This window comes from Epinephelus lanceolatus, chromosome 10 (assembly GCF_041903045.1).
Source record: "Epinephelus lanceolatus isolate andai-2023 chromosome 10, ASM4190304v1, whole genome shotgun sequence".
NCBI classification, from domain to species: Eukaryota; Metazoa; Chordata; class Actinopteri; order Perciformes; family Serranidae; genus Epinephelus; species Epinephelus lanceolatus.
This window is the reverse complement of record NC_135743.1, coordinates 34,205,626-34,232,832: the sequence shown is the minus strand read 5'-3', so window position 1 is coordinate 34,232,832 and position 27,207 is coordinate 34,205,626. Positions and strand designations below refer to the sequence as shown.

The 27,207-nt window shown below is 40.5% G+C and overlaps 1 protein-coding gene across 12 annotated transcripts in view; it reads right to left on the bottom strand.

Annotated features, from left to right (window-relative positions):
• The window catches only part of snap91a (synaptosome associated protein 91a), a 70,647-nt gene that overhangs the window by 20,338 nt on the left and 23,102 nt on the right, over positions 1-27,207 (bottom strand). For 6 of the 12 annotated variants that reach the window (XM_033640274.2, XM_078171952.1, XM_078171955.1 and 3 more), the window contains exons 2-15: positions 20,886-21,028; positions 17,265-17,340; positions 13,589-13,691; positions 13,027-13,120; positions 12,436-12,547; positions 11,338-11,444; positions 11,203-11,244; positions 6,745-6,806; positions 5,753-5,765; positions 5,316-5,485; positions 5,093-5,184; positions 2,623-2,637; positions 2,150-2,365; positions 329-406 (exon numbers count right to left, since the gene is read on the bottom strand). In XM_033640274.2, the coding sequence (XP_033496165.1) occupies positions 329-406; positions 2,150-2,365; positions 2,623-2,637; positions 5,093-5,184; positions 5,316-5,485; positions 5,753-5,765; positions 6,745-6,806; positions 11,203-11,244; positions 11,338-11,444; positions 12,436-12,547; positions 13,027-13,120; positions 13,589-13,691; positions 17,265-17,340; positions 20,886-21,028 (1,323 nt within the window). Of the gene's footprint in view, positions 1-328; positions 407-2,149; positions 2,366-2,622; positions 2,638-5,092; positions 5,185-5,315; positions 5,486-5,752; positions 6,442-6,744; positions 6,807-11,202; positions 11,245-11,337; positions 11,445-12,435; positions 12,548-13,026; positions 13,121-13,588; positions 13,692-17,264; positions 17,341-20,885; positions 21,029-27,207 lie in introns of those variants that run through there. The other 6 variants (XM_078171953.1, XM_078171954.1, XM_078171957.1 and 3 more) reach the window with 2 other exon arrangements.

Genomic DNA, 27,207 nt, shown 5'->3' with positions numbered 1-27,207 from the left:
GGTTATTAAAACAAATGGTATTCATTTGTGGACTACAGTATAGTTAATAGCTGCACTGTGCTTTTTACTGCAATATTCACTGGGTGAATAATTGGAGGAGAAGAGTAGTTGAGATGAAGAAGGAGAGGGTTCATGACTGGGGCATTAGAGCAGGATTTGGGGTGAGACAGTAGGCCCTGAGGGCACATGTTTGTTCTACTGTCTCCTATGAAAGCAGAAGCAGCTGTGATATAATAAAAGCAACAGCTTTCACATTCACACATAGCTGTATCCATATCCATATCCATACACACACACACTTGCAGGAAAAAGCTGTTTTGTCACCCACCAGATCCACCAAATGCATCAGCAGCGGGGCCCGCAGCCACGGCAGCAGGACCGTCTCCTGGGGAAGGTGCAAACGCATCTAGGGTATTGCAGACGAAACAGCCGGAACGCAAACGCAAAACGTAACACCCAACAGACACATGGATGTAAAGAACAAAAGATGAGTCAACAGATGGAACGGACAGGAAACAAAAATGAGAGGTCAGCATTAGGAAAAAGCAGAGAATACAAGAAATATGCAGCCCAGTCAATGATCTGATCGTAGCATCAGTCACACGACGAGTTTTGAAGGGCTGCATAATGCTGCATTCAGTGAGTGCACCACCTGTGCAGGCTGGTGAAATGAGGTAAGTTGTCACAAGTTATTTGTACTCTGTGACAAGAGGGAAAATGTCAAGGTCAGGGATGGACAAGGCAAAGTCTCTCTTTGGCAAAGAAACTCTTTTCAACAGATACTTTTCAAATGTTAGAGTTGAAGTTAATATAACAAAGCCAAAATATCATCAAGTAAATAACTGGCTACTCATCGTCTTGACATATTTATGAAACTGTTAGTAAGCCATTAGGGGAAAAAATCATTAAGGGTGATAAACAGAAAAAGCAAAAGCAACAAATCCCCAATATATGAGTCATAACAGCGGATTAATTACGTTACAGTGGGTTTCTTGAGGTGCACATGATTATGACAAAACACTCAGATGAATGTTCAATGTCAAAACTCATTAGTGTTTTGTTGCAATTGTGCAGCCTTGAATAAACCCAGACTAATCCACAACACTGGCTCATATTTTTGGGATGTGCCACAAATGATAAACAGTTTGTTCTGTGCTCAACACAAAACAGAGTGTGGGAAAGCTTAACAAAGCAGGATGTAAAAATATTAGAAAACGGTGAGGATAAAGCATTACGTTTGAGTCACAGCAATAAGCATCTGATTTTCTGACACATATAGCTGTCAATTTTTAATTCTTTTTTTTTAAGCCCAGAAGGTCATTTAAAAAATACTTACTTCTGTTCTGAATATATTTCCAGAATCCTCAAAGCCTTATTCAACCAAATGCAAAAGTATTTCACTGCCTTGGTATATTTTGGCATCTATCTGTGTTTCTTTCCAATAATTTATATTTCCATTATTTTATATTAATAGTTTGTGCTTTGCAAAAAGAGCAAGGGCATACAGTATGTCATAGAAAGTAGTAGAAATACAGTCCCAACTTGGGAAACATGTTAAAAATTGTTTTTATGCAGCAGATTCACTTCATCCAGATGGTAAAAAGAGTCTTAAAGGTTTCTGGAAATACCTTCAAACAGCAGTATGAGGTATTAAATAACCCTCTAAGCTGTTAAAAGATTGTAATAACCTTTTGAAATTCAGATGTTTAGCTGTTAGACTGAAATGTAATGGTTATACATGAGAAGCACAAACTGGGGCTATAGTGCCATCTCCTTACTGAAATGTCCTAATGTACACTAATGTACTTGTTTCTAACAGGCTTTTCAGGTTTCTACAAAGTTTTCTTGTTGCATCAAAAACTGCAGGCCCCTTTAGATTTGCCACATTTTTTAGATATCTCATAAACAATGTATGTATAACATAAACAATGTAATCTGATAGGGCATAAGCCTGTAGGCTTTTTGAGGTTTTATATTAGTGCTTGCAATGCAAAGTTTTAGAAGTGATAATTCAATTCCAATCCTCTTTAGCTTTATACAACAGGAAACCAGTTAACAACTTTATGATAAAGGAGATCGTCGTAGATAAGCAGGCAAAGCTGCCGTGCTGTGTATCCTGCTCTACATTCTATGCTCGAACCAGACTGACCTCCAAATAGGTCCATGTCTGCGGAAGAGGCGGGAGCTGAGACAGGCAGCGAGGCGGGCGCCGGTGCGGCTGCAGCTGCAGCGGGAGCAGCAGCAGCAGCGGCTTTGGCTGCGGGAGCTGCAGGGGCAGCAGCCGCTGCATCACCAGCATCAGCGGCAGCAGACCCTCCCTCTGCTAGGAGAGCTTCAGAGGCTTCATCAGTGGCAGCCGGAGTTGCTATGTGGATAAACCCCGTAATCCAAATGCCACGACCCAGTCACAACCCCCGAGAGAGAAATAGGAGATAAAAGGAGAAGGAAGAAAGACGGCAGTGTCAAAGAGACTGAAAAATGGAAAAAAGACAGGCTTAGAGGTGCTAAAGGTGAAAATAACTTGACACAAAGACAATGAGAACTTGAGGTAGAAAGCCAAGTGATGAAAAATCAAGTGCCTGCAGAAATACCTCCTATTCTGTCTGTGACAACAGTACTCACCCTCAGCCAAGAGATCTGCACAACAGACAGAAAGACAGAGAGAGACAGGTGAGAGAGAATGAATTATGAGTATGGAGATGATCTAATGAAATTCAAAAATCTTTAATTTGCAAGCTGCCAACATTATAGAGAACAAGCCAGAAAAAAGCAGCCATGGACCAATGGTAAAGCCCAATAAAGCTAAAAGCTCCTTAATGTAATTTAGTCTTTGAAAGGCTACAGTTGGATTGTGGCCATCTTCAGGGTATCTCTCCAGTGGAGATGTGGGGATAAACAAAGAGGATGCCAAAGAGCAACAGCAGCTTAATAATGGAAATGTTCTGTAATTTAAACCACACTGACTCATAAAAAGCATCAAAGAGGGTACCACTCCTTTATACAGAGTCAGAACGTTTCAGAACGTTCTGAAACTGTTCTTTATATATTTGATATTACCACCAATCATTCTCCAAAGCATACCATATGTTTTTAAATTGATTCCCTTCCTTCTGCCTCTGCTGAGCAGCAGTTGGTTTCCATTAATTTTACTGTGATATTAAAATCACTCTGCAGGGACCTCAACTCATTGTATGCTTTGGAAAATGATCCACAGTAATGTAAACTAAAAAGGTTTGTTAATGGGATGAGACATCCAAAACATCAGCATGGTCCATTTGCATTTGATGGAATTTAAGTCAATTAAATACGCTGCATTTACTGATATTTATTTTTGTAAACACATTAAAGTGCAGGCCAATCTCTTTTTAGCTTCAAAAGAAATCACACATTTTATGTTTATGAGCTAACTATAACTGTTAGAATGTCCCGCTAACTAGCTTATTAGGCTATCTACAGTAGCAGGCCATTCTCATGCACTATTCGTATGTATACCTATGAAAAGTAATGCCCCAGAATTTAATAACCCATGTAATCTGCCAGTAGTGTGTGTATAACTTATGTAATTAGGAAGGCTGTGATCAGGTGACCAACATGCTGACAGGTGCAAAGAAAGAAGTAGTATAAAGAGCAAAACTGCATAAAACCCCGATCACACAGAAAGCATTTTGCAGGTTGCCAAACTGCAATGCTTTTTTTTAAAAATTGAATGCTACTGGTAAAAAAAAGCTTGCTAGGCCTTTTTATTGTTGCCAGGCAACCACCCCACCACCTCCTTATTCTAACCTAATGATCTGGTTGAAAATGAGAGGCTGTCAGTAAATAGTTTGTTGGGCACTGGGAAACGGAGATCTGTGTGGGTACGTGAGACCCTAAAAAAAGAGGGTGGGTCACAGGGAGTACCACCAGTTGGTCCAGGAGCTTCGCCTCAGTGATGGCTGTAACCATGCATATTTTAGGATAACTTAGGGGCAGTTTAACAACCTACTGTCTATCGTTGGGACGTACAGCTCTGGGTATCCAGCAACCTCTACCACCAGTTTCTCCTCCATTGTTTACCAACTGTTAACTTGTTGTGACCACCACAGAAGGCCCGCCTCTCAAATCATCCAATTGGACAATGGGAAAAAACATGACAACAAAAGAGATGACGCGGAGTGCTTTTCTGCTCTGAGTTGAAGTTTGTACACGAGGAGTTCAGAGCGCTCTGGCAAAAGCGCCAGGCGCCTGGAGCACAGAAACACAAGGTGCGCTGCAACACAAATACCTTCATTCTCATTAAAAACAATTACAAAAAGCCGCCTTCAGCTGCTAAAACACTTTCTGTGTGATCAGGGCCTAAGGAGACATGTTGGGGTAGTGGATGGGTCAAATAAACTCAGGACTTTTCCCCAGGAGACAGTGATTATGTCCCCTGTGAAACCAAGTGAACTTAAACATTATTATTTTAAGGTTTGTCTACGTAACTTTACTTGCATAAACCTACCACTTTGTGTTAAGCAGGAAGCTTTACATTAAGTAGCCTACATTATGTGACAATGCCGTTTGTAGGGCACTAAATTGTTAGATATCATAGGAATCATTGTAGGACTGCCCGCTGACAATTGTGATCAAGTGTTACTTCTGAATCCAAGCAGTATACCTTTACCATAACTTATTATGTAGCGTGAGAGGTTAAGTTAGACAAAATAAACCTTGTGTTGTATTTCCAGTGAAAGCTGCTCCTGGGTGCTAAAAGCATTTTCTCTTGTAATGTTAAAAGTAAAAACCTACTATCTGAAAATGCTAACAATGTGAAGGAAACATTCCAAATTTATATGGTCTTTTCAACCAACTCATGGTGTTAACATTAGCTTAATCATCTAGCTAGCTACAGCTGATCAAATCTATTGGCTATAGCTGTTATTTCTGAGGCAAAATAGGCGTCGCCAGCTTGAAATCAGAAGCTGCTTTTGTCTGCCTCTTTCTGAAATTGAGGACCCACAGTTTCAAAATAAATAGCTATCATTATAAACTGCATATGTCTGAGGAGCCATAGTAACTAAGGAGGGCAGGTCTTTTATCTGTTCATTACAGACAGAGCAGAAGTCCTCACCTCCCCATCCAGTCATGGTGGAGGGGGCTGTAGCTCCCCTTGCTGATGAGGACATGGGGTCTAGGTCCAACAAGAAGCCATCATCAAGAGCACTGAACACAAAGAGGAAGAGAAAGAGAAAGGGCGTGTTGACAGAGGCAATCCATTTCTAATGTAATATTGATGCTCAGATATTGATGCAGCTCAGTTCAAACACTCTGTAATATTGTTGAGTGACTCTTACTTGCTGGTAGTGGTAGTGGCGGGGGCTGGTGCAGTTGGGGTTATAGAGGGTGGAGGAGGTTTGGCAGGCGGCCCGGGGCGGGCAGGGGGCCCGCCGGCATGAGCGGGAGGCGCAGGCTTGGCCGGTGCAGCGGCAGCAGCCGGCGAGCTGTTGTTGGCTGTTGCATCCTGCTACAGAGAAAGACCCCCGGTAACGTGGTGACCAACACGGTTATGTAAGCTGATGTGATTCAACAGCTTTTTAACACATGAATTCACAATGAATCACTACCTGTCTGTAGTAGGAACTGTTAAGGGTGAAGTTTAAAGTCGTATTAAGCGTTTACAGTTTTTACTTGTTTATATACCGTTCTGTAAAGCTCTCAATAATTGTGCCGTGACACTGAACACAAGACCATAATCACCACGACATTATGATTATCATGAAACATAGCTTACCTTAGTGGGCGACCTGCAAAAACAATGATAGCACATGAGTTAAAGAGTTAAATGATGTACATGCTGAAACATAATGGCTGTTACTGAGATGGGAGGCAAAGTGACAGCTTAAGTATCACTTTGGTGTTTTCAGGCGGGCAGCATTTCAAAGCAATTCCATTTAGTAAACATCTGCAATTAATGGACCCACGCTGCACTGCTGAGTAATAGCATCCTGGCCCCTGTTCTGCTTCTACAAAGCTTTACTTTTCAACATTACAGGCACAAAGTAAGAGCTGAATGTTTCTGAATGACATGCGTCTAAAGCTTTGTAAAAGTCAGGGCCCACTGTACAGTAAGATGATAACAAAGATGAATATGTTAGTAATGACAGCAGTTAAAACACGAGACCTGTCATTGCACTGTATGCACATGACAACAATGATGCAGATTATGTTCGGTCACAAATATGAACATAATGATTACAGAATAAATTAAAAAGTGTGCTTTCTACAGAAGTGCATCTTAGACAGAATTTTGGTACACAGCCATACAAATGTCAGCTGTTTTCTCAGATGACATTTTTATACAATCACTAAAAACTGTAACCTAAATAGAACAACAAAAAAAACAATTATTCATCAATGCATATAATGGTAAAACAATATTTAAGTCCTTTTCTCATGACAGAGAATACTTACTTATCCTCTCTGAGATGTGTAAAGACAGAGGAAATAACATGTTAGAGAATTAACAGGGAATAGCAGGGAGATAATGAAGATAGTCGCTGATGCAACACTCATCAAAGATCAAACAGGCCACATAGGAAGTGCTAAATCTGTTATCCCACCAAACCAGCCCAGGTGCATGTTGAGCTGCAATGCTACCCTGAGGCCAAATCACTACAGACATGGCTTTTCTCATTGCAAGAAGCATTAAACTGTATAATTACAGGACTACTGAAGCCTCAGCTTTGTGTTGCTACTCAGATGACAATATATTGAACTACTTACGGCTTCTTTCCCTCCAGCGTGTTAAGGTGAGTCTCCAGGGACTCCAGAAGACTTTCGGGGGCCTGCAGAATAATAAAGAGAGGTTGAGACCATGGGGACTTACACTGTCATCAGAACGAGCTCAAACACATTATACAAGCTGAGTATGGTCAGAGAGGGCTGATAATACTGACTGTAATGCACGACAGAATACAGTGGAGCACACAGTCAAATAGAGATGCTGAAGAACTGGGTTATTCCTATCCATCACATTTGAGTTAAGTGCTTACTAAGTCACATCTCCTCTTGAAATACGAATTTTTAAGAGCTTGTATATTGAGGGTATGTAACATATGCTGTGCCCTTACCAAATCAACATCTCGTGATTTGCCAGATTGATGTCACAACCGTACATCTCCAGGTGCCTATTATCCTGATAGTTACTGTGAGATCATGGTCTTCTGCTGGTGCACTGATAATCATCTCATTTGTGCAGTTACTAAGAATAATGAAATCAACATTGACTTGACAGCACTGACTCTTAGAACACTTCACTCTATTCTCCGATTCATTCATCTCTCTCACTTCAGTCTGTCACTGGATTCAGGGCTAGATGATTTGCTATTTTTGGAGTAGCTACATGCTACCTCTTGGCCAAAGTATTTTGAATCGTGATTTTAACTGAAACTGCTATCCAGCTGGTACTCACATATTCATGCCAACTGTAGTGTAACAAAACCTGCTTGCAAATTCCAAAACTGTGCGTGACTGTCTACAGGAAAGAAAACTGATGCTTTACAAAATGCCACTTTCATTTGGGCCTTAAATTCCAACGTCTAAAAAAACCTGCCATTTTTTTGCCTACACAATATTGCAAAATTGTGACCTTCCTGTGAACTTGTGCATTTGTCTTTATAAGCTGTTTTTTGCACTTCACAACAATATAAATATAACACAAAGCCCAGACCAGGGCTGTTATTGTTTTTTGAGTACCAACCAAATGTGTCCATAGCATCGAGTTTCCAAAAGTCAAGTGGGGGATAAAGCAGGATACAAAAGAAAAAGAAGAACAACCCAAACCCAAACAATTACTGCTAAAACAGCAAAGAAAACAGAAAAAGGTTTCATTTCAATGCTAATAGAGAGAACGATGTTGCAGCCAGCCACGATGCAAACTGCATGCTCAACCAGGCTAAAAGGGACATTATCACCTCCAGACATGCAGTAAAAAGGATCGTACAATATCCAGCAGGCTTATTAAGAGAGGTCAAAGCTAATTCAGCCAATAAAATAAGTCACTAATTCACTTTCCTTAATTCCCTGCTCTTTTGCCTGGATCTATCCATTTAAAGCTGTGTAGTCTATCATCCCTAAAACTTTGAGAGACCAACAAGGCAGAGAGGCTCATCATTATTATATCTTGGCATGGACAGAGAGGGAGAACATTTATCATCCAGAGACTATAAAGTGTCTGTCCTCACCACCGAGAACAAAGACGGCTGTTTTGCAGACAAGGACAGATACAACACCTCTATCAATGGAACTCTGAGGCATAACGGGAGAAGTTGCTGAACCATCTCAATATGATCTGATACGACAGACTTTGGCATCAGTGTGTTTCCTACATCTACTCACTGCTTTAAAAAACAGCACGCAAGTGTACATTAGTGATGACATAACACTTCTACAAAGTCAGTCAGATGGTAATATTATTCTGTCTTGTTTGTGCTGATGTAATTCCTCCTGGAGGGGGATAAGAGCTGAAATTGGTGGCTGAGACTGAGATTAATCCACTATAGTTTGAGGGATCTGGGAGATTGATATAGTTTGCTTAGCTCTCTTTTTTAAAGACAGGTGCCTCTGAGATATATAGGTTAGGCTGTGAAGATTAATCATGTTATCCTCCTAATTCATGGCAGGGTATCACTGCTAAACACTGCTGTGCACTGGCTAGACGGCGAAGAAGAATTGTAGCAACATTCAAAAAGGGGTCACTGACCTAGTATTATTTCTAGTTTATGTTTCATTTTATCATGCTAGCACAGACGTTTTGACAGTTATCAGCATTTCACACTGCTGTTAACCCCAAATCCAACACACAGAGCTCAGCTTCATGCTAAAATCCAACGAGCATGTCAACACATGCTTTTCTAGCGTAGGAAATTTTAATGGAAACATGTGCCAGTTAACAGCGTCATGACCTGCTGCAGGACTGTGATAACAGGAAAAATGTCATAAAAAGACATCAAGGGTATTTTGAACTAATAATAATTAGTCAAAAATCCAAAAGAAATCCATCACTAAAGAGGCAGAAATTACAAAATGTCTTGGCACCAGCACTTCATCAGGTTTAATGCCATCTGCCGGGGTTGTATCTGTTATTCAAATGCTTTTAAGAACTTTGCTGAAGGTGGGACTGATGCAAAAGAATACATGATAGCTTGAGGAAAAGTAAGGAAATAGTCAAAACTCAAGTAACTCTATAAGCGAGCAACATGCAGGGTAAGATGGGGAAGGATGCCCCCGGCCCCATCTTACCCTACTATCGTGTTTATTTGCTTTTTTGGCTGTGCATTAGATAATATGATTGAAAGCTAGCCTACCTCTCCTATGTCTGTACAATAAATATGAAGCTACTGCTGGCAGCTGATTAGCTAAGCTTACCATTACGACTGGAACTACGCAGATCAGTGCAGCAAATAAATTCCAAGAAAACCACAAATAGTTGTAATATACAATAATTTTTGCACAGATTAAACAGAAAATATAATATCTTAGTTTACTGAAGTTTTACAGAACCAAGCTAACTGCTTCCCCTGTATCAAGTGTTAATGCTTAGCTAAGCTAACCACCTGCTGACTCTTCACATTTAGCATAGGGTACATACATAAGAGTGGTATAAATCTTTTCAGCAAACTTTTGGCAAGAAAGCAAATAAACATATGTATCAAAACATCAAACTATATCTATATTTTGGCCACACATCCAATAAACTAACATAAATCTGGTGCTTAGCTTTGACTGATTTTGCATCTCTTTAAACATGACAACAAGGCTTTGACAAAATTGACTTCAATTAATGAATATAATTGGTTCTGGAGATCCAACACCCCCTTCAAATACTCTGCACTACAACTGCCATTATTACAGTATGGTCCATTAAGCATGGTGCAGATCTGTTTTATGCCATTAGCTCTCTGTGATCTGTCAACCTGAGTTTAATCAGAAAGCATTACAGCATGCTTTTCATGCAAATCATCCATACTGCCATGTCTGAAAAGATAACATTAGCTAACCAGTCAACATTGTACGTGGGCCCCATGTGGTTAGTAAATGAGCTTAAAAATGGGCTCTGTATGGGATTGCCCATTGGTTTCATAATGGCCCCATGCCACTTGCCCACATGGGTGGATTTCCCCAAGTTGGCCCCACATGGGTTATGATACGGCTACCTGGGCACTACGTGAAAATGGGCTCAAAATGGGCATCTTATCTTGGGCCCATTTGAGTAAAACCACCCATGTGGGCAATTGGCATGATGCCATTATGGAACCCTTGGACCCATTCAGGGCCCGTTTTTGAGCTCATTTACTACCCACATGGGCCCCACATACAAATGTTAGATGGGTATAGAGTTTCCACAACAGAACACAGTTCAGTAGACTCAGTCATTCAGGAACCAATGGGAGAAATCAGGTTTCTCATCATGGGAATCACTTTAATTGGTCAGTGACCCAAAAATCAGATATCAAAAAAGGCAAAAGGTATCTTTACAGTGACTCTATATCTGTTATGGAAACTCTTTAGCGCAATTTGAGCATAACAATCTGCTGTGCCTTTATACAGTTGTTGAACTAAAACTATGTTTAGCTCAGAGTCCTAGCAGCAGAAAACAGCCGCCTGGTCAGCAGCATTGCTCAGCATATCACAGCTTATCCAGTCAGCTCTTCCAGTCACATCATCCCACTTCATCAGAGCGCCTGATGTCTGTCTGCCGGGTGTGCACTTGCTCTGTGCAGTGTGCTTCAATTCAGGGCACTCAAAGAGAGTTCAGATGTTAACCTTCCCTAAGCTGTTTGCTCCCCAAAGCTAGCTCTGTGCTCACTACTCACACTCTCAGCCTGAATGATCAATCTGCATCTCTGGAAGTGAAAAGAGAAGGAGGGCACAGGGGCCGTCAATCACCAGACAACCACAGATCGTTGGGTGCATGGAGAATGGAAGTGCACATAGGGCACAGTGGGATATGCCTCCTTTCTACCACATAGTGTAGCTGCCTGTGAATGTCTGATTATTATTAAAGAGGAGCAAGAATGGTGAACACAGCAGGAGGAAAAAACAGACGGACATGCAGTACAGTTAGAAAAAACTCAGTACTGACATGCTCAGTTAGTATGGAGCCTAAAAAACTGAAGAGATCCAGTAACAACAATTCATTGAAAGTAAATACAGGTCAGGAAAAGTCTGAGGCGATCTTACCTGAGTGAGTTCAGGTATGTCATTTTTGTCTATTCCCACTTGCTGTAAAAAAGAGAGGGACGTGTCAATGCAACAGTTACAGAGTGGTTTAATATTTAGCTGCTATTCACTGACATAATGTGCTCTGCAGGCTACCTCAGCAATTTTGAAGAATTCTGAAACCCGAGTCATTCGTGTCAGGAATCTTTTGTAGATCTCCAGTCCGTCTTTACACTGGCTTCTCTTCATCTGGAAAAACTTTTCTGAATAAAAGAGAGATCATGAAATGTGAATCTTTAAGTTCCGCTGGTGATATTCTGTGTTTTTCTTTTCATTACCAAATCCCTTGAAAAGACCAAAACCAACAATCACCAATGACACAATATCATTTCGACTCTTTGGACAATGATGCAATATTTCCTGGTATCACAAAGTCTGCCACGATATGATTTCAGTTTGATTCAATTCAGGGGCCAGTGATCAATATGAAACAATATCAGTAAATATCCTCATTGGCTTCCTCACTGGGCTGCTTCTCATTACCTGCCTGGCACTAGGCTGCTAACGCTGTTTGAAAGTTTCGGAAAGAGATGTGCTCAGACAGAAATGGTTACACAAACGTGCCATTGGAGTTTCAAGATAAAGGCATAGGCCTATCTTAAAGATGATGACATGCACCAATGTTTTAACTTTGCATCGGTGATTCTGGATTGTTGATCACTGAATTGATACATCGATCCAGATCAATGTGTTGTTACACCCCTACTAACTAGTATTGCCTGTGTAGTCAAAGCCTGATATGTATCTTATCTTAGCTCTCAGCTTCACTGGTGTTCAAAACTTAAAAAACAAATACATACAGTGTTCTGCAGCCGTAAATAGTCTCTAGGGCACCAAACCTGCGGCTAAAAATAGTCCCCAACAAATGCATCATTAACTTCTGTTTGAATAACGTTGGCTAAAAAGTACAGTCCTCAGCTGTTTAAGAAAATAACTTCACTTTTTTAAAAATAGAACTATATTTGCAACCTGTTTTTAAAGGTATTTCTTGTCTTGAAGCTGAGTGCAACAGACAAGAGTAGGAATGATGTAAAGTATGAGACCTACTAAAACATTATGGTTTTGTTTTTTCTTATGGCATTTGTTGAAAATAAAACAAAATGTTTATGTTATAACCTCAGCCTTATCCTTTACAGGTACTTTTTGTTCATCGATTATCCAATGAATCCTAAAGTGAAAGCAGTGATTCTTTACCTAGCAGGTTAATGATGCCGTCGTTGTAGCAGGCATATAACTTGATCAGATCTTTGAAGAGTAGGAGAAAGCAGGCATTTATCACCCCATTGTTCAGTTCCGGTGCGTGCACCTACGGACAGAAACACAAGCCAAGAGGAACCGCGTTGTTAAGATTTTGAAGCTGAACAGATGGAACACAAATTTGCTTTTATATGACAAACTTACAAGCAGTATTAAATCAGGAAGACAGTTAAATTTCACCAAAGGCAGACAATGGTACAGGACATACTGATGTAATGTATGTGTATACAGTAGCTGGGCTCTATAGTCTCAATGTTATATTTTTCTAGCCCACAAGGAGGAATTAGAAGGTTGGAATTTACACCACTGATGTACATGTTTTGTTTCGGTTATAGAAGATATAATTAACCCTCTGAGAGTGGTCCTACATGTGAAAGAGGCTGTAACTGACATGTCTTTACAGATGCTGCTACAGCACAAAGCTTTGATAAATCTAGTTGGCAGCTTTTTTCTCGACTGTTTTTATCCCTCAGCAACTTCAGTGACCTTGTAGAGGGACTTTGTTCCCTATTAGCGTGTGTCACTCACTTCAAAATCCAGCAGTGCATCGATCTGGCTCTGCAGGGTGGGCATCCCTTTCAACAGCTTCTCTACTGACATGGTCCTCATCACTCCCTCAGCCCTGAGACACAGGGAGACACAAAGAAATAGAAAACATGAGAACTAGGATGCAGCTCTAAGGCAGAAAGACATATCCACATACTGTCACCACATACCATCGAGTACCTGTCTGCGCCTGCCTCACATATCCACCAACGTGTCTGATCTCTATTCTGTTTTCTGCATTTTTCAGTGCCAGCTTATGTAGCCACAGGGACCTTGTGTCTGAAGCCAAACAGAGCTGTCCACTCTGAGCATGAGTAATAACCCTCTCTGTATTCATCTCTGTACTCAGTACACGCAGTAAAGCCATGCACTTGGCCCAATGCCGGGATGGAGTTCATCCCACGCATGAAAGGGACCCTAGTGGGATGTGTGTTATTCTGATGGATATGGAGGGCAAGAAAGAAGGAGGCATGTTCTCGTCATAGACAAACTGAGAAAGCATTTTTAAAAGACTAAACATCAATAATAATTCTGAAATAGTCACCCTTTCTTGACCCGGCCAAAGTCAAAAGCCATCTGTCTGTAGGCGAAGGCCTTCTCGTTGAGATAACGGCTGTAGCGTCTGATGAACGTGGACATGTCGTAGCCTGAGGAAGACACACTCATTTAACACATGCACAGTCTCAAAGGTCAATCCAGTGCAAGGTATTCGTAGGTTAAAGGTTTACAAAAAATTACCCCTAAATAACAACACAGAGTCAAGCTGTTACAAAGTTTCAAAATGCCTTCAATGCAATTGTAAAGAGTCTTTGCACCTGTGATAAATTAAGGTTATAAAATGTAATTCGTGGACTGATCTCAGTCTTTAAAAAAGAGATCAAGATTTTGGGGAATCCTCTTACTTATTTTCTTGCTGAGAGTTACATGAGAAGATTGATACTACTCCTTTGTCTGTGCGCTAAGCAAGGAGCTAAAGCCAGGAGCTGATTAGCTTAGCATAAAGACTAGAAGCAGGGGGAACAGCTAACCTGGCTCTGTCAAAAAGTTAAAAATGTATCTACTATCTACTTGTTTCCTTAAACCCTACCAAAACCAATGTGTAAAAACAACTTACATACAGAATCAGGCTAGCTGCTTTCCTTTGCTTCCAGTCTTTGAGATAATCTAACCGCCTGGCTGTAGCTTCATATTTAACATACAGATGAGAGTGGTATCAGTTTTTATCTAACTCTCGTCTGTGTGTTAAATATGAAGAGCCTGGAGACTATTAGGTTAGCTCAAAGATGAGAGACGGCTAGCAAGGCTTTGTTAAGGCTAAATTATCTCAGGCTTTAGGTGGGTAGTGAGTGGTATCTTCTCATCTAACTCATGGCAAGAGAGCAAATAAAAATTGCACTGATTTGAAATGATTCAGAATCATTAAATCACGATGCACGTGATCTGTAATGATCTTTCTCTGCCCGCCAAAGGAAAAACTGATACTCAAATTCAAAGTTTCTCTGGCAAGACCTATGTCTGAGGTACTGAAGTAAGTTTTTTTTCTACATTATTTTCCTCATACTGTCTTAATCTTTAATGTCTAAGAATTTAAATCAGTCTAGTTTTGAAGACCACTCTGTTGTCTAACACTTGATATCTTTGTCAAATATTAGCCTTGTTGTTTCTAGCCAGCAGGGTAGCTTGTGTCATGCATGTCACGGTCAGGGTCAATTTTAATGCTGTGTTACATCTGACCCCAATACCATCAAAATGGTGTCCAATTAAGCACCAAAATCAAAATCGATTTTTGTTTTATGTTCAGTTCAAATCTTTTTGACTTTTGTTGAATATACTCTATTTACTATATATTTGCAGTTTAGACCAGAAGTAAATCTTTTGCCTTAAAGGGCCAGTGTGTAATATTTGGCATGGTTTATTGTCAATCTGAATCTGAATCTGAATATTCTACCCATTAATATGTTTATACAAGTGTATGATCGCTATAAAATAAAATTCGTTTGGTTTTCGTAGCCTTATAATTATGCTTTTATATATATATATATAGCAAGGGCCTTGCTTTAGAGAGGTCGCCATCTTGCGCTGCCATGTATGTAAGGCAGCCCGAGCGGACAATCCAGCCAGCCAGAGAACGTATTTTGCGTGTATAAATGAACCAACGAAGACAGCGGAAGGAAGGAAGAAGGAGGAAGAAACAGCAGAGAGTGTTAGTAGTTCGTCGATAGAGAGCAGTGAAAAGTTTTTTTAGTTATAAAGTTTGCGAATGGACCACACTTAACACGCAACAGGAGAGAATGAACCCGAACCGTCATCTGCGAGGAAAAGAAGACGCAACTTCACTCCTTGTGATGCACTCTCTGCAGCGCTTTTCCTCCTGGTGATATATCTCCCCAATGATGGTAGCAGTAGCACCGAATCCCATTCTGTGCATTCAGCCTCTCTTCTCACCGCTCAGCATCAAACACATGGAGTTCCTCATCTGTATGCTCCGGCTCAAACAGGTATGGCTCTGGGTCTGTGTCCGCTACAAGAAACTCTTCAAAATCGCGTTCAAAGTCGTCCATTGCAGCTACTATAGTCCGGAGATATTGCTAGGCTAAATAAACAGCTGAGCTCTGTTTACCGGCTACCCTGTCAGTCAGTGTGCGGGCTGGAGATTGGTGGAGCAGAGAGGGGAGGGGGTCCCCACTCGGGATGGTAAACGAGTATGTGTGTAAAGTTATGAAGTGTGTCTGTTACGCTAGAAGAGTCAGAGTTTGGGACGGAGTGGAGTGTTACTGGAGTTTCTGGAGTGCTCAAATAAACTGGCCTTTTTCCCGAGCGCTCCTCTGGTCTCCTGCTCGTGAGGGATTCATTACAATATCGTAACATGGCTTAGATTTCTAAATAAACATTCACCTCGTCGCTAGATAGACCTACTCCTGAAAAAGTCGTGCGCAAGGCTTTTTGTCCCTACGAGGCCACTGTCATTTACCCGACGGGAGGGGTGAGCGAGTGAGCCCTGCAATCTAGAATTTGACCACTGATGTCACTGTTTTCAACCCATTTTACACACTGGCCCTTTAAATCTAGGGCCCCTGTTTCAATTCCCGCCAAAACCCAATTTCTCATGCTTTAATATCTTCAATGTCAATGAATCAGAAGTTGTCTAAACTGACTGGCTAAAATCGCTATATTTGCTGAAAATCAACATATTTTTCACTTTTAGTTTGTAATAGTAGCCTAGTATTGAAACTCAGATTGAAGACCTGGTTTGAGCCATTTAATTTTCACACAGTGTTATCAGGCGGCATTTGTAACATCTCAAATTGCACCAGTCAGAAACGAGACAGTATCATGAAACTCTGCATGTGCTCTATGGTAAGGTAACGTTACTTTATTTGTACCCTTGCAATAAAAGACAAGGCGTCCTTCTTGACAACATTTTACAACCACGAATGTGGTGATTCCTCTCTTTTTAATTAAACTGGAATTCATTGTTCAATGGACAATCACTCTTGCATGTGGGGGCAGATGTAACCTTTGACTTCCAATGTTTCAATCAATACTGTGACTCAAACATTGCTTGTTAAGAAATTGATGACTCTCAAAAAACAGAGCACAGATACAAGTAACCTACATCAAAATTGTGTGCAAATAGCTCAAGAGATTTTTAAGTAATGACATCAAAACCAAAAAATGTCACAACAGCTCCCAGGCTCCCCTATTCTTTAATAATAAGGAGAACCAAACTAAGGAGTTTTATTTTCTTTGTGGAATCACAAGCTTGTTAGCACTATACAGTACGGTAAGCCCATGCTTAGACTGATAAGATGTTGATTATATGCTCTTTAAAATGTCTTGAAATTGCACAGTTTGGCTTTCTAAACTCTGCAGATACTTCAGTCACCCTGCAGGACTAAACGTCCAAGACAACAGACTGTGAACCCGGTGTTTATCACCATGGAGATGGGTCTAATTGAGGAAAGCAAAGGGAACTGAGAGATGGATAGAGGCATGATTACTGTAGGTTGTTGTAAAATTCAAGCTCATTCTACTGTTGCAATAAGGCCACTGTAGATGTTTAAAACGTGTGCTAAATGTCTTAAATGTAAGTGCTCTAGCACACAAAATAGAGTGATCAAGAATTAAAAACAGAAAGATCAGATTTAAAGCATGAGTCAGGGTGAAAAATATGGAGGGCTGATTAATTCAAAGACAGGAGAGAAGGAAACACCACTCACCGTGGGAGCCAGTTTTGTCCAGGAAGTTGCTGAGGTTGAACAAGGTGTTCCTAGATGCCAGGAACTGCAGGAATCTCTGCAGGAGACGACACATACACAGGGTTTGGTTTTTTGTCAGGCGCTATCACAAATGCTTAAGTTATTTAGCAGTCTTGATGAAGACTTTGGTGGTGGTCATGTAGTTGTAAAAAAAGATTGAAGACATTATACTGTCTCAGCAGACCATGGCATCCTTTACTTAAATGCATAACAATTATCTATATATATTCATGAATTGAGAAATAACCATAGTTTATACCTCATAGCTATGAATGAACACACTGTACCCCAGCAGTTGGGGCTTATTATATTTTCATGATCATTTTCAAACAGATGGCTCCATTTTTTTAGATAAGAAAGGGAGGTTTGTTTGATGTTCACGGCTATCTCAAAGGGTCTTTTCAGCGCTTTCAGCACTCTACCACCAACCTGTGAAAGTGCCTGTAGCAGAAAGTGGAATTAACATAAGAGGTGTGATTCTATACCAGTCCTTTTTCCTTAGTGATTAGACAGAAATCCAGCATTAAAGGAGCAGTGCTGCAGCCTTCATGAGTGGGAGGGCGTGAATATGGATTAGACACATGGAAGGGACCAGGGAGTATAGTATAATAAAGATAAATGTGCTCTTGCTGCAGCCCTGCAAGAGCAAGCTTAGACACACAGACATAAAAACACAAACACACACACACACACACACACGCACATTACTGTTTATTCAGTGACTGCATTTACACAAAACAGAGCGTACTAACATGAGGGGAGGTTAAGAATGAGAAATCCTTCCTGGAGAAATGTTGAGCTACACATCACCTTCCCTCCTCCTGTTTTCCTTTCTCTTTCATTCTCTCTCCAGTCAGTGCTCTCTATCATCGTCATCATAATCATCATCAGTGGCACAACAACAGCAAAGCACCGACTAAAAACAAACAGGTCTCAGTAGACAGAAGGCACTAGACTAAATTACGTGACAATTTTAGCATTTGAAAAGACTTGTTGCTGCCACATTTTGACCTGTGTTGGACTACATGAGGGTCTTTAATATATGCATACCTCTGCTCAGGCATTGATTGATACAGCTTACCATGCCTTCCCTAGATTCATCATGAACTGTAAAGCCCTGACTCACCACTGTGAGCTGTGAGCTTCACTCCCGGGTAGGATGGCCTGCTCTGGCAACCCGCAGGCACTGGTATACTTTTTATCTACAAGGCAATTCTTGGGCTGCTCCCATCCTATCTTTGTATTTATACTTCACAGAAGAGTGATGCACATTACTCTCTGCAGTCACAAGAGTTTCATTTGTTGTCTGCACCAAATGTTCGTTCAGAGTGGGAAAATGACTTTTAGATATTCTGCATCATCAGACTGGAATACATTGCATTTGATTTCTTTCTTTGATTGTTGGGGTGTCTGTGCTTAAAAATATATTTTAGATGCATGGCTTCTTATATACTGTAGTCTTGTTTGTTCTTTTGATTTATGTTTGTTAATAATCACCTGTTTGTATCTTGTGCTGCTGCCTATCTTGGCCAGGACTCCCTTTAAAAAGAGATTTTTTTTTATCTGAATGGGACCTATCCTGGTTAAATAAAGGCTAAATAAAATAAAATTACTGTATGTTTTTCAAACATAATTGCATGGTTCACACACATTTACGACACTGTCCCTGTGAGCCTTTGTATTACACAGATAACAGCAGAAACAGTGTATCTGTGAAATGTGTGTGCATGTATAAAGGGCACAGCATCTTATTGTGGCCCATGGCACCACAATTTACCCTTTCCCTCTGACACCTGCTGTATCGAGGTTAACGCTATTATCTTCATATCACTAGATCTCTTCTGTTTTCCACCCAATGCATGCTGGGAAGGCAACACCCACTCCATTATTTTGAATAGAGAAAACTATGTATGGAAGGTAAATGAATGATGGAATGGTCTGATCTCACGGTATTCCTCTTTGTTTTATCAGTCTCATCGAATACAGTTAATCTACTCCTATTGAATATTTTTTGGATACTGTATCTCTCTCTCTCTCTCTCTCTCTCCCGTGTGTCATCTGTAATTCAGTGGCAGCTTGGGTTTTTTGATGGGCTATAAAGGAGCAGCTGTTTATATTTCTGTTATCCCTCATTGCCCATTCAGAGCCTTTTCCTTTCTTCAGCTGTCAGGACATAAATTGGGTCAGGGGGTCAGCACCAGGAAGCAGAAGGCCAGTCCCTCTGCTAATTCCATGACTGCTGTTAAGGCCAAAATTTACAACTATGGAGCAAAAGCAAAAATGTAAAGGGTATTGTGCAGAGGAGACCTTGGGGTGAAGTAATGCCAGTTACTCATAAAATCCAGTTTTCGCTTTTAATTCCCCTTAAAGCAGCTTTAAAGCTGCATGAATTGATATTTGGCCACTTGATAGCAGCGCAACAAGCTGTAAACACAACATTGACTCCTTCTATAATATAGCTGCAATATGTTAGCAAACAGTTGCCTGTTTACACATCCAGCAGACATGAGGTAACATTGTGTTTCTGTCCAACTGGTGAATGTAAGGCCTACATTCATTCATCTTTTTGCTCTGTTTTGGTCTCTTCCAACTCCTATGAACGTTATCTGCATCCCTAGCTGCTAAATGCTCCTCAGCTTTAGTCGCTAACTCTCATCTACCATTTGGTGCCAGGCAGGTAGCGTATCAAAACTTTAGTTTAAAATAGTCTTTGTCTGGTAGTCACACTGATGAGAGTGCAGAGAATTAACCAGTACAGGAGGGCTGTGGTCCATAAAACCAAAACAGTGAGCTGAAAGACACTAAAATGTCTGAGGTGAAGTGCATAGGTGGGTGATAATTCTCTGTCTATGTATGTATGCATATGATATTGATCAGTATCAACTTGTTCCAGCTCTTCTCTGAAGCTTTTGTATGCTTTCAAATATTCGATTAAATTTAAATATTAAATGTCTTGTGCATTTGTTTTTTCTTCCACATTTACCTGAAATTTAGCCTGACACATTTGATGTCTTGAAATTTTGGGAACCCCCTCAGAACTAAAATATAGCTCTGGCGATTTTACAAGGTTAGAATATAAATTCACTTGGTTGCTGTAAATGTAAATATGATTTGAAAAAAAAAAGGCTAATCACTCACGTTGCTGTCTTTTCTTATGTTTTTATGCATATTTGCAGATTTGAACTGTGAGACTAGTATGCTGATAAGTTATTTCCACCTTATTACGCTCATAACATGGCTGAATGAGCACAGATCAAAACTACAGCTTGTACTTATATGCATGAAGGGTAATCTGTGCTGCTGCTACGGTGTGTTTTCTAACAGGTAAATGTGTGTCTACCTTGGGTCTTGTGTGGAAAGTCAACTGAACAGCGTTGCCCTTGTCCAGCAATGCCCTACTTTACATCTGATAGCTTCCCAGTACAACCAGTCTTCTCTCTCTACTGGGGGTTACACATTACACAGCAGTGGTCAGTGGATCAGCTGGGGTAAAGTCCATTGCTCAAGAGAAGATACTCACTCACCTCCCCTGAATGCATCGGACCAGACATTAAATCAGCAACAAATATGCAAGGACCTCACCTCGTTGCCATGCACCATGAGGTGGTGTGTGGTGATCAGGGCTTTGAAAACCACCACCCAGCTGGCGTTGCCAGCCCTCTCCATCAGCGTGTCGGCCATCTGGGGGACGTTCACATTGGTCTCCTGGGTGGCCTGGATCAGGACTGAGAAGCAAGAGGAGAGGAGTAACAGGAGGTCAGATGGTGGATATTAGCAGAGGAGAGATACAGCTCAGGTACAGTGTGTGCTGACAGCCATATCTTCAATAAAGATAACAGATGGGTGAGAAACAACAAACAGGAATGTACTAGCGTAAATGCGATGGTACCGGGCTTTGCTGCATTTCACAGCCGCACACTCTTGCATCTTAATTTTTACTTAAATTCACCATGCACCTCCCTGAGTAGTGTTTCCTCAAATAAGCAATCTTATTTTAAGACATTGCCAGTTGTGTAAAGAAAATATTCTTAGCAACAAACCCTATTATCATTATTGAACACCACTTAATTGTATTAGACCAGTTAATTGTCTGACTAGCTAATTTGTTAGATGTGACAGGTTTTGCAATGTCTGTCCAAATGTGTCAATTCCTCTTATGTGACATCAGATGTCTATTTAGTGAGTAGCAGACTTATTTTTGGAGGCTTGAGGAGCCAGTTTTTATTAACAGAATTGCCTCTGGAGGCTGCCATTTTCCATCTTAATGAAATGTATTTCGATTAGTGCTTCACATTATGCCACCATTGCTTGGTGTGAGTCACACTGGCTGCTGCTTTATTTCTTTCTGCAGCCAGTCAAGTATCAGCACAGGCAGGCTGAGAGTGGAATATTCCACAGCACAGACAGAGACAGAGAGCAGAAGGGAAGAAGAACTGCAATGCCAGTCAGACTTTTAGCCCTTTAGATCACAATCAGACACTCATTGGTGCACAGATAAGACCTGATGTAATACAGCAACATGAATTGACTTTGTAAATGTGGAACTGGAGCTGGAGCTGAGGTAGCTGGAGAAGTGCCAGTTCAACTCCTGGGCACTGCCGAGGTGCCTCTTAGCAAGGCATGGACCCCCAACTGCCTGGGGTGCCCGGCCATGGCAGCCCCCCCGCCCTGACATCTTTCCATTTAATGCATGTGTAAGTCCTGTTTGTGTATGTGTGTGTATCTCAGGCCTGTGTGTATATGACAACACAGTGAAAAAAATGAATTTCCCCTCGGGGATTAATAAACAACCTCTTTACCTAAGACAGTCACTGTGATACATTCACTCATATAGCACTTAGCAATTTAACTGGTAAGTTCACCAAGAGGACTTGGTAAACTTAACATACCTTGCTAACAGGTAATAAATGAGACCACTCTGTAATTGTGTTTCCTCCCCTCTGTTCTTCAGCATCTGTCAGATGACAGTAAAGCCTGTGAAGAATTTCTATTTACTGGCAGATATTTAAGCTGTCCTCCATGGCAAGCCTCAGGGCATATCTTCAGACACAGTCTGAGGATTGAAATACGGTAAGTCGGAGTGCATGCAGAGTGATGGACAGGGAGGGACAGAAAATATGACCGCCATCATTTTAAGAGCCTTGATTTGGCAGAGCAGGGCAGACACAAGGCAACTTCGATTGAGTCCTGTGATTCATTAATAGTGTCATATGCATCCTGCACATTTACTGCCGGCAGACAGGGAAGCAGCTGAGAGGTGTCTATTGAATTTTCCCTTCTGGCTTAATATAGACTAAATGGCAGTACATCTCACACATGAAGCAATCCATCACTAGTTAGAATGACATGGAGTAATGAGTAACGGAAAGTTTGGGAATGAAAAAGTTTTAGTTTAAAGTAAGACATGGAACAAGTTGACTGTCTCTAACAGCTCTTTTAAACAACAGTTTGTGTTTGTGTGTGTGTGTGTGTGTGTGTGTGTGTGTGTGTGTGTGTGTTTGTGTGTGTGTATTACTCTGCAGCCCAGTGCCCAGCTGTTTTAGAAGTTTACTTTTTTTTTTTTACTTTTTTACTTTTTACCTCTTTTTCAATATAAAAATATAGATTTGCTAACTTTGAAGATTTCCATCTTAGTAGCAACAAACCAGCTTGTGGTGGAATGCCACTGACAGGGTAGGGAAATCAGAAAATATGGAGACACGAATGCATCGCTGGTTTTGGTCTTCTTTTCATGGGATTTGTTGACAATAAGAAAAATAGAGAATAACACCAGTCTTATCCTTCAAAACATGGAGCACCTTGACAAACAGTGCTACAACCTCGACATGAGTTTTTAAAGCAACATATGACACCTAAAAGACACCAAATGATCAGTGTCCAACTACAAATACAATGGATGAAAAACTACAACACCACAAAGCAGACAATCTTAAAAACATTACACCCAAGACAAACAGATTGTACTGACAAAGAGTGATATTCACAGTATAGGATATGTTTATTTTTAGGGCAACATAGAAGTAAGCATCACCCTGGTTCCCTCAACAAAAAGCCAAGAGGATTTTTCTATTGAATTTTGGATTATGACAGAAAATAAGCTTTGTGGCAAACAGAAGTTCATGATACTTACACGTTTTGTTCAGCAAGATCATAAATGAACACCATTTATATGATTTTTGAAGAGTAAATGTGCCCGCAGAAGTAAAAGCCGTTTTTTTTTTCAAGACATGCTGAGGTTTCAAAATTTCCAGAACAAAACCTGAAAGTCTCTAAAGCTTGTGTTAACCACAGACCTTATTACAGGCATCTAACCAAAAACCCATTCAAAAAAAAACACTGACTTTGAGACGAGGAATCCAGAAGTGCTAAAATACTGACTCTTTCCGGGTTCAAGGACTCTAAAACGGACTTGTCTATTGAAATAAAAGCTAATATATAGCAGTTTTTGCAATGGTAATTTAGTTGCTTCAAATTAATCACTTTACTTTAGGGACTGTTGTGGCCAGCTCCTCCAGTCTGCATGTAGAAGCATCCCTGGGCAAGATACTGAGCCCCAGATTGCTCCTGATGGCTGCTCCATCAGTGTGTGAGTGCGAGGAAATGGGTACTGAGTAGCAGGCAGCACCCTATATGGTAGCCTCAGCCACCAGTGTGTGAATGTGACATGTAGTGTTTAAGTGCTTTGAGTGGTCAGAAAACTAGAAAAGCACTATACGAGTGCAGTCCATTTACCATTTACTTCATTATTTCATTATATCCAAACGCTGTTAGATTGCTTTAGGATTTAGTGAGCAACTTTTGCACAAAAGGGGACTCTCTTTAGTGTGGAGACAGCAAATACTGACCTGTCATTTTCATTCCAAAATGATTAAATTAAAACAACTGCCTTAAACCTGACTGTAATTCTTGGTTTTGCATGGACATGCCAAGTGAGAAGTGTTGTAAATAATTGCTTCTTGTGGTGTTTTTTGTGACTAACCAATAAATTATTTTTCTTGGTTCACAATGCGTGTTTCTATTTCCATGAATAAATCAAGTCCAACAGCCCACAGTAGATGTAGCTGGAAAAGGACTTCACGAATAATCATGCAAAAATAAAATTCAAGGTCACTTTGCTTTGACAGTCATGCTACAAGTCTGCTAGTGCTTTTGCTTCCCCTATCATGCTTTCATCATGCAGTAATGATTGCTGTGCATGTCCTCTTCAGTAGTAAGGCAGCGGAAACAGACACACACATATACATGCACACACACAGTGAGAGGGATAATCCCTACAGCGGTGATGAGTCAGCAGCCTGCATCATCCTTCGCTTTTCATCTCTGTCTGTCGCTATCGCAGTCTGTCGGTCTGTCTGTCTCACTCTCTGCCTGTCTCTCTCTGTATTTCCCACACTGAGGGTCAGTGCTTTTGCCACGCTGTGAGACAAACTGCACAGCATCTACCATTTAAGATATACATAAATAAATCTACTGTAAAGCACGTCCTGGTAAGAGTATAAAAAGAAAATTATAGCTGTAATTCAAGAGAAAACAATTTTTTTTAATGATACGTTGCCAGATGGTCATTGCCTCTGCACTTACTATAAATTATTGACAAAACATTTCATTATCTCCCTATGCAATGAATCACTAATAATCCCAACAGTGAACTGGCATTAGTTGAAAATGTGCTGGATAAAGTCTTTGGAAGTAGAATCCTAATCCTGATGTACCAGAGACAGAGAAACCGGCAGAGAGAATCTGTTCTGATTGAGATGCTGAACAACAATTCAGCAGGCAACTCCTGACTCACCGTCTCCCCCCACCTTCTCCCTCAATTATTCATATATGTGAGTGTGAGTAAGAAAGAGAGATAGTGGAAGGCAGCTCGATATGTGGCCCTTCCCAAGTGCTAGCACACACAGATAGTCACGCTGACTAACAATTACTTGCATGCTTGAATATTCCAAATCCTTTACGTTGCAACATACAGCAAACTGAATCACCAAAATGTTGCCAGACTTACACATCATGATGTACACAAATTTCAAACAAACATTTCAGGCATTCTCAAAGACTGTGTGAAGACACATTTCAAAGTCAATCATGAAAGAGTACTTCAATGATTTAGTATTGAATTTTCATAAAGCTGGGGGAACTTCAAAAACACTAGATCCAAAACTCACACTCTCCCTGCCTGGTTATTGCCTACAACTCCACGCACACAGTCTGTAACACAGGCTTTCTGTTTGTATGTCTTCACGCTCAAGCTGTGAAATGTTTTCACAGGCTGAGTAGTACTTTCTCGTAAACAGATCTTGATGTGTAAAATTGGTGTACTTTTCAAGCAATGGAAATGAGACAAACCCTCATTTTATACATTGTTGGAACAACTCAGGTAAGACAAATCTCAAACATCTATATTATCCAGTTTTATGTAGGTTTAATTACTACATACAGCTGCACTCATCAATGTTTTTACAGAATTTTACAATATCACTGGCAGTTTGGACATGAAGCAGAGCTGTGGAGCTCTATTTATTGACCTGTCCAAAGCTTTTGATACTGTTGACCATCTTATTTTAAAACAGAGGTCGACTAGTACTGGTATATCAGATCAGACAGTGGACTGAATTTGTGAATTACCTCTCAGAGGGGTCTTAGTGTGTTCAGTTTAAGGGGCTCACCTCTAACTGGCTCAACACTTGTAATGGTGTACCCCAGGGTTCAGTGTTAGGGCCACTGTTCTATATCAATAGTCTTGGTCGAAATGTGGCCAATTTTCATTTTTATGCTGAGTATGTAGATATATTGTGCTGACTCACAATCACAGAGGCTGTGGCTAAATTGCAGGCTGTCCGTAATGTTATCCAGATTCAGCTTTCACAACCAAATTTGGTTTTAAATTCTGATACAACTAAGGTTATGCATTTCTCAAATGCTAGGACGAAACCCGTGAGCACCCCTGATGCTATTACTGCTCAGGGAAAGAAGCTAGAGGTTGTCACTTGTTACAAATATCTCTGTATTTGGCTTGATGATTCCCTTTCTTTTATACCTCAGGTTGATAATCTTTTTAAAGTCTTGTTTCTCCTTTGAAGCCAGAAAAGACTGATTGCTGCTATGTTTTTACCGCTTCAAAATTATGGTGATTCGTTGTACATGAATGCATCTGCACATTGTTTGCACATGTTAGATACTGCATATCATAGTGCACTGAGATTTGTTACAAATTGTAAAACCCTCACTCATCACTGCACGCTTTATTCCAAGGCTGGTTCGCCATCTTTGACCTTCTGTGGAATTAGACACTGGTATTTGTTCATTTACAAATCCATACTGGGAAAACTCCCTTCACACATTTGTACTTTGATCTAACGGAGATCTGACAGTAGCTGTAGTCTGAGATCTCAAGACTTAGTTTTGTTGTTTGTTCCTAATACTTGGACTGAGCTGGGAATGAAAGCTTTTATGTGCTCTGCTCCTCTCACTCAGAATAACCTTCAAAAAGAGTTGAAACTATGTGAATTGGTCTCTCTGCCTGATTTTAAAGCTCTCGTGAGTACAAAGGTGAGTGAATCGGTTGGTTCTTGTGTTTGTGCATAGGTGTTCTAATATTTCTACATGCCACTGTGTTTCTTTTATGTTTTTTATTGTGTGGTTGTCTGGCTGTAGCTTTTTTGTATGCTGCTGTCTTGGCCAGGTCTCCTTTGTAAAAGAGATTGTTGATCTCAACGGGACTTACCTGGTTTAATATGGGTTAAATAAATAAAACAAAATCAATTTTGTCTGGAGGCCCGAAACTACAAATGGATACTAATGCTGTGTTTGCTGGATGTGTAAATGAGCAATTGTTTTCCAAGAGGTTTGCAATATCAAAATTGTAATGTGACAATGTGTTAAATTTTGTGTTTATAGGTTGTTG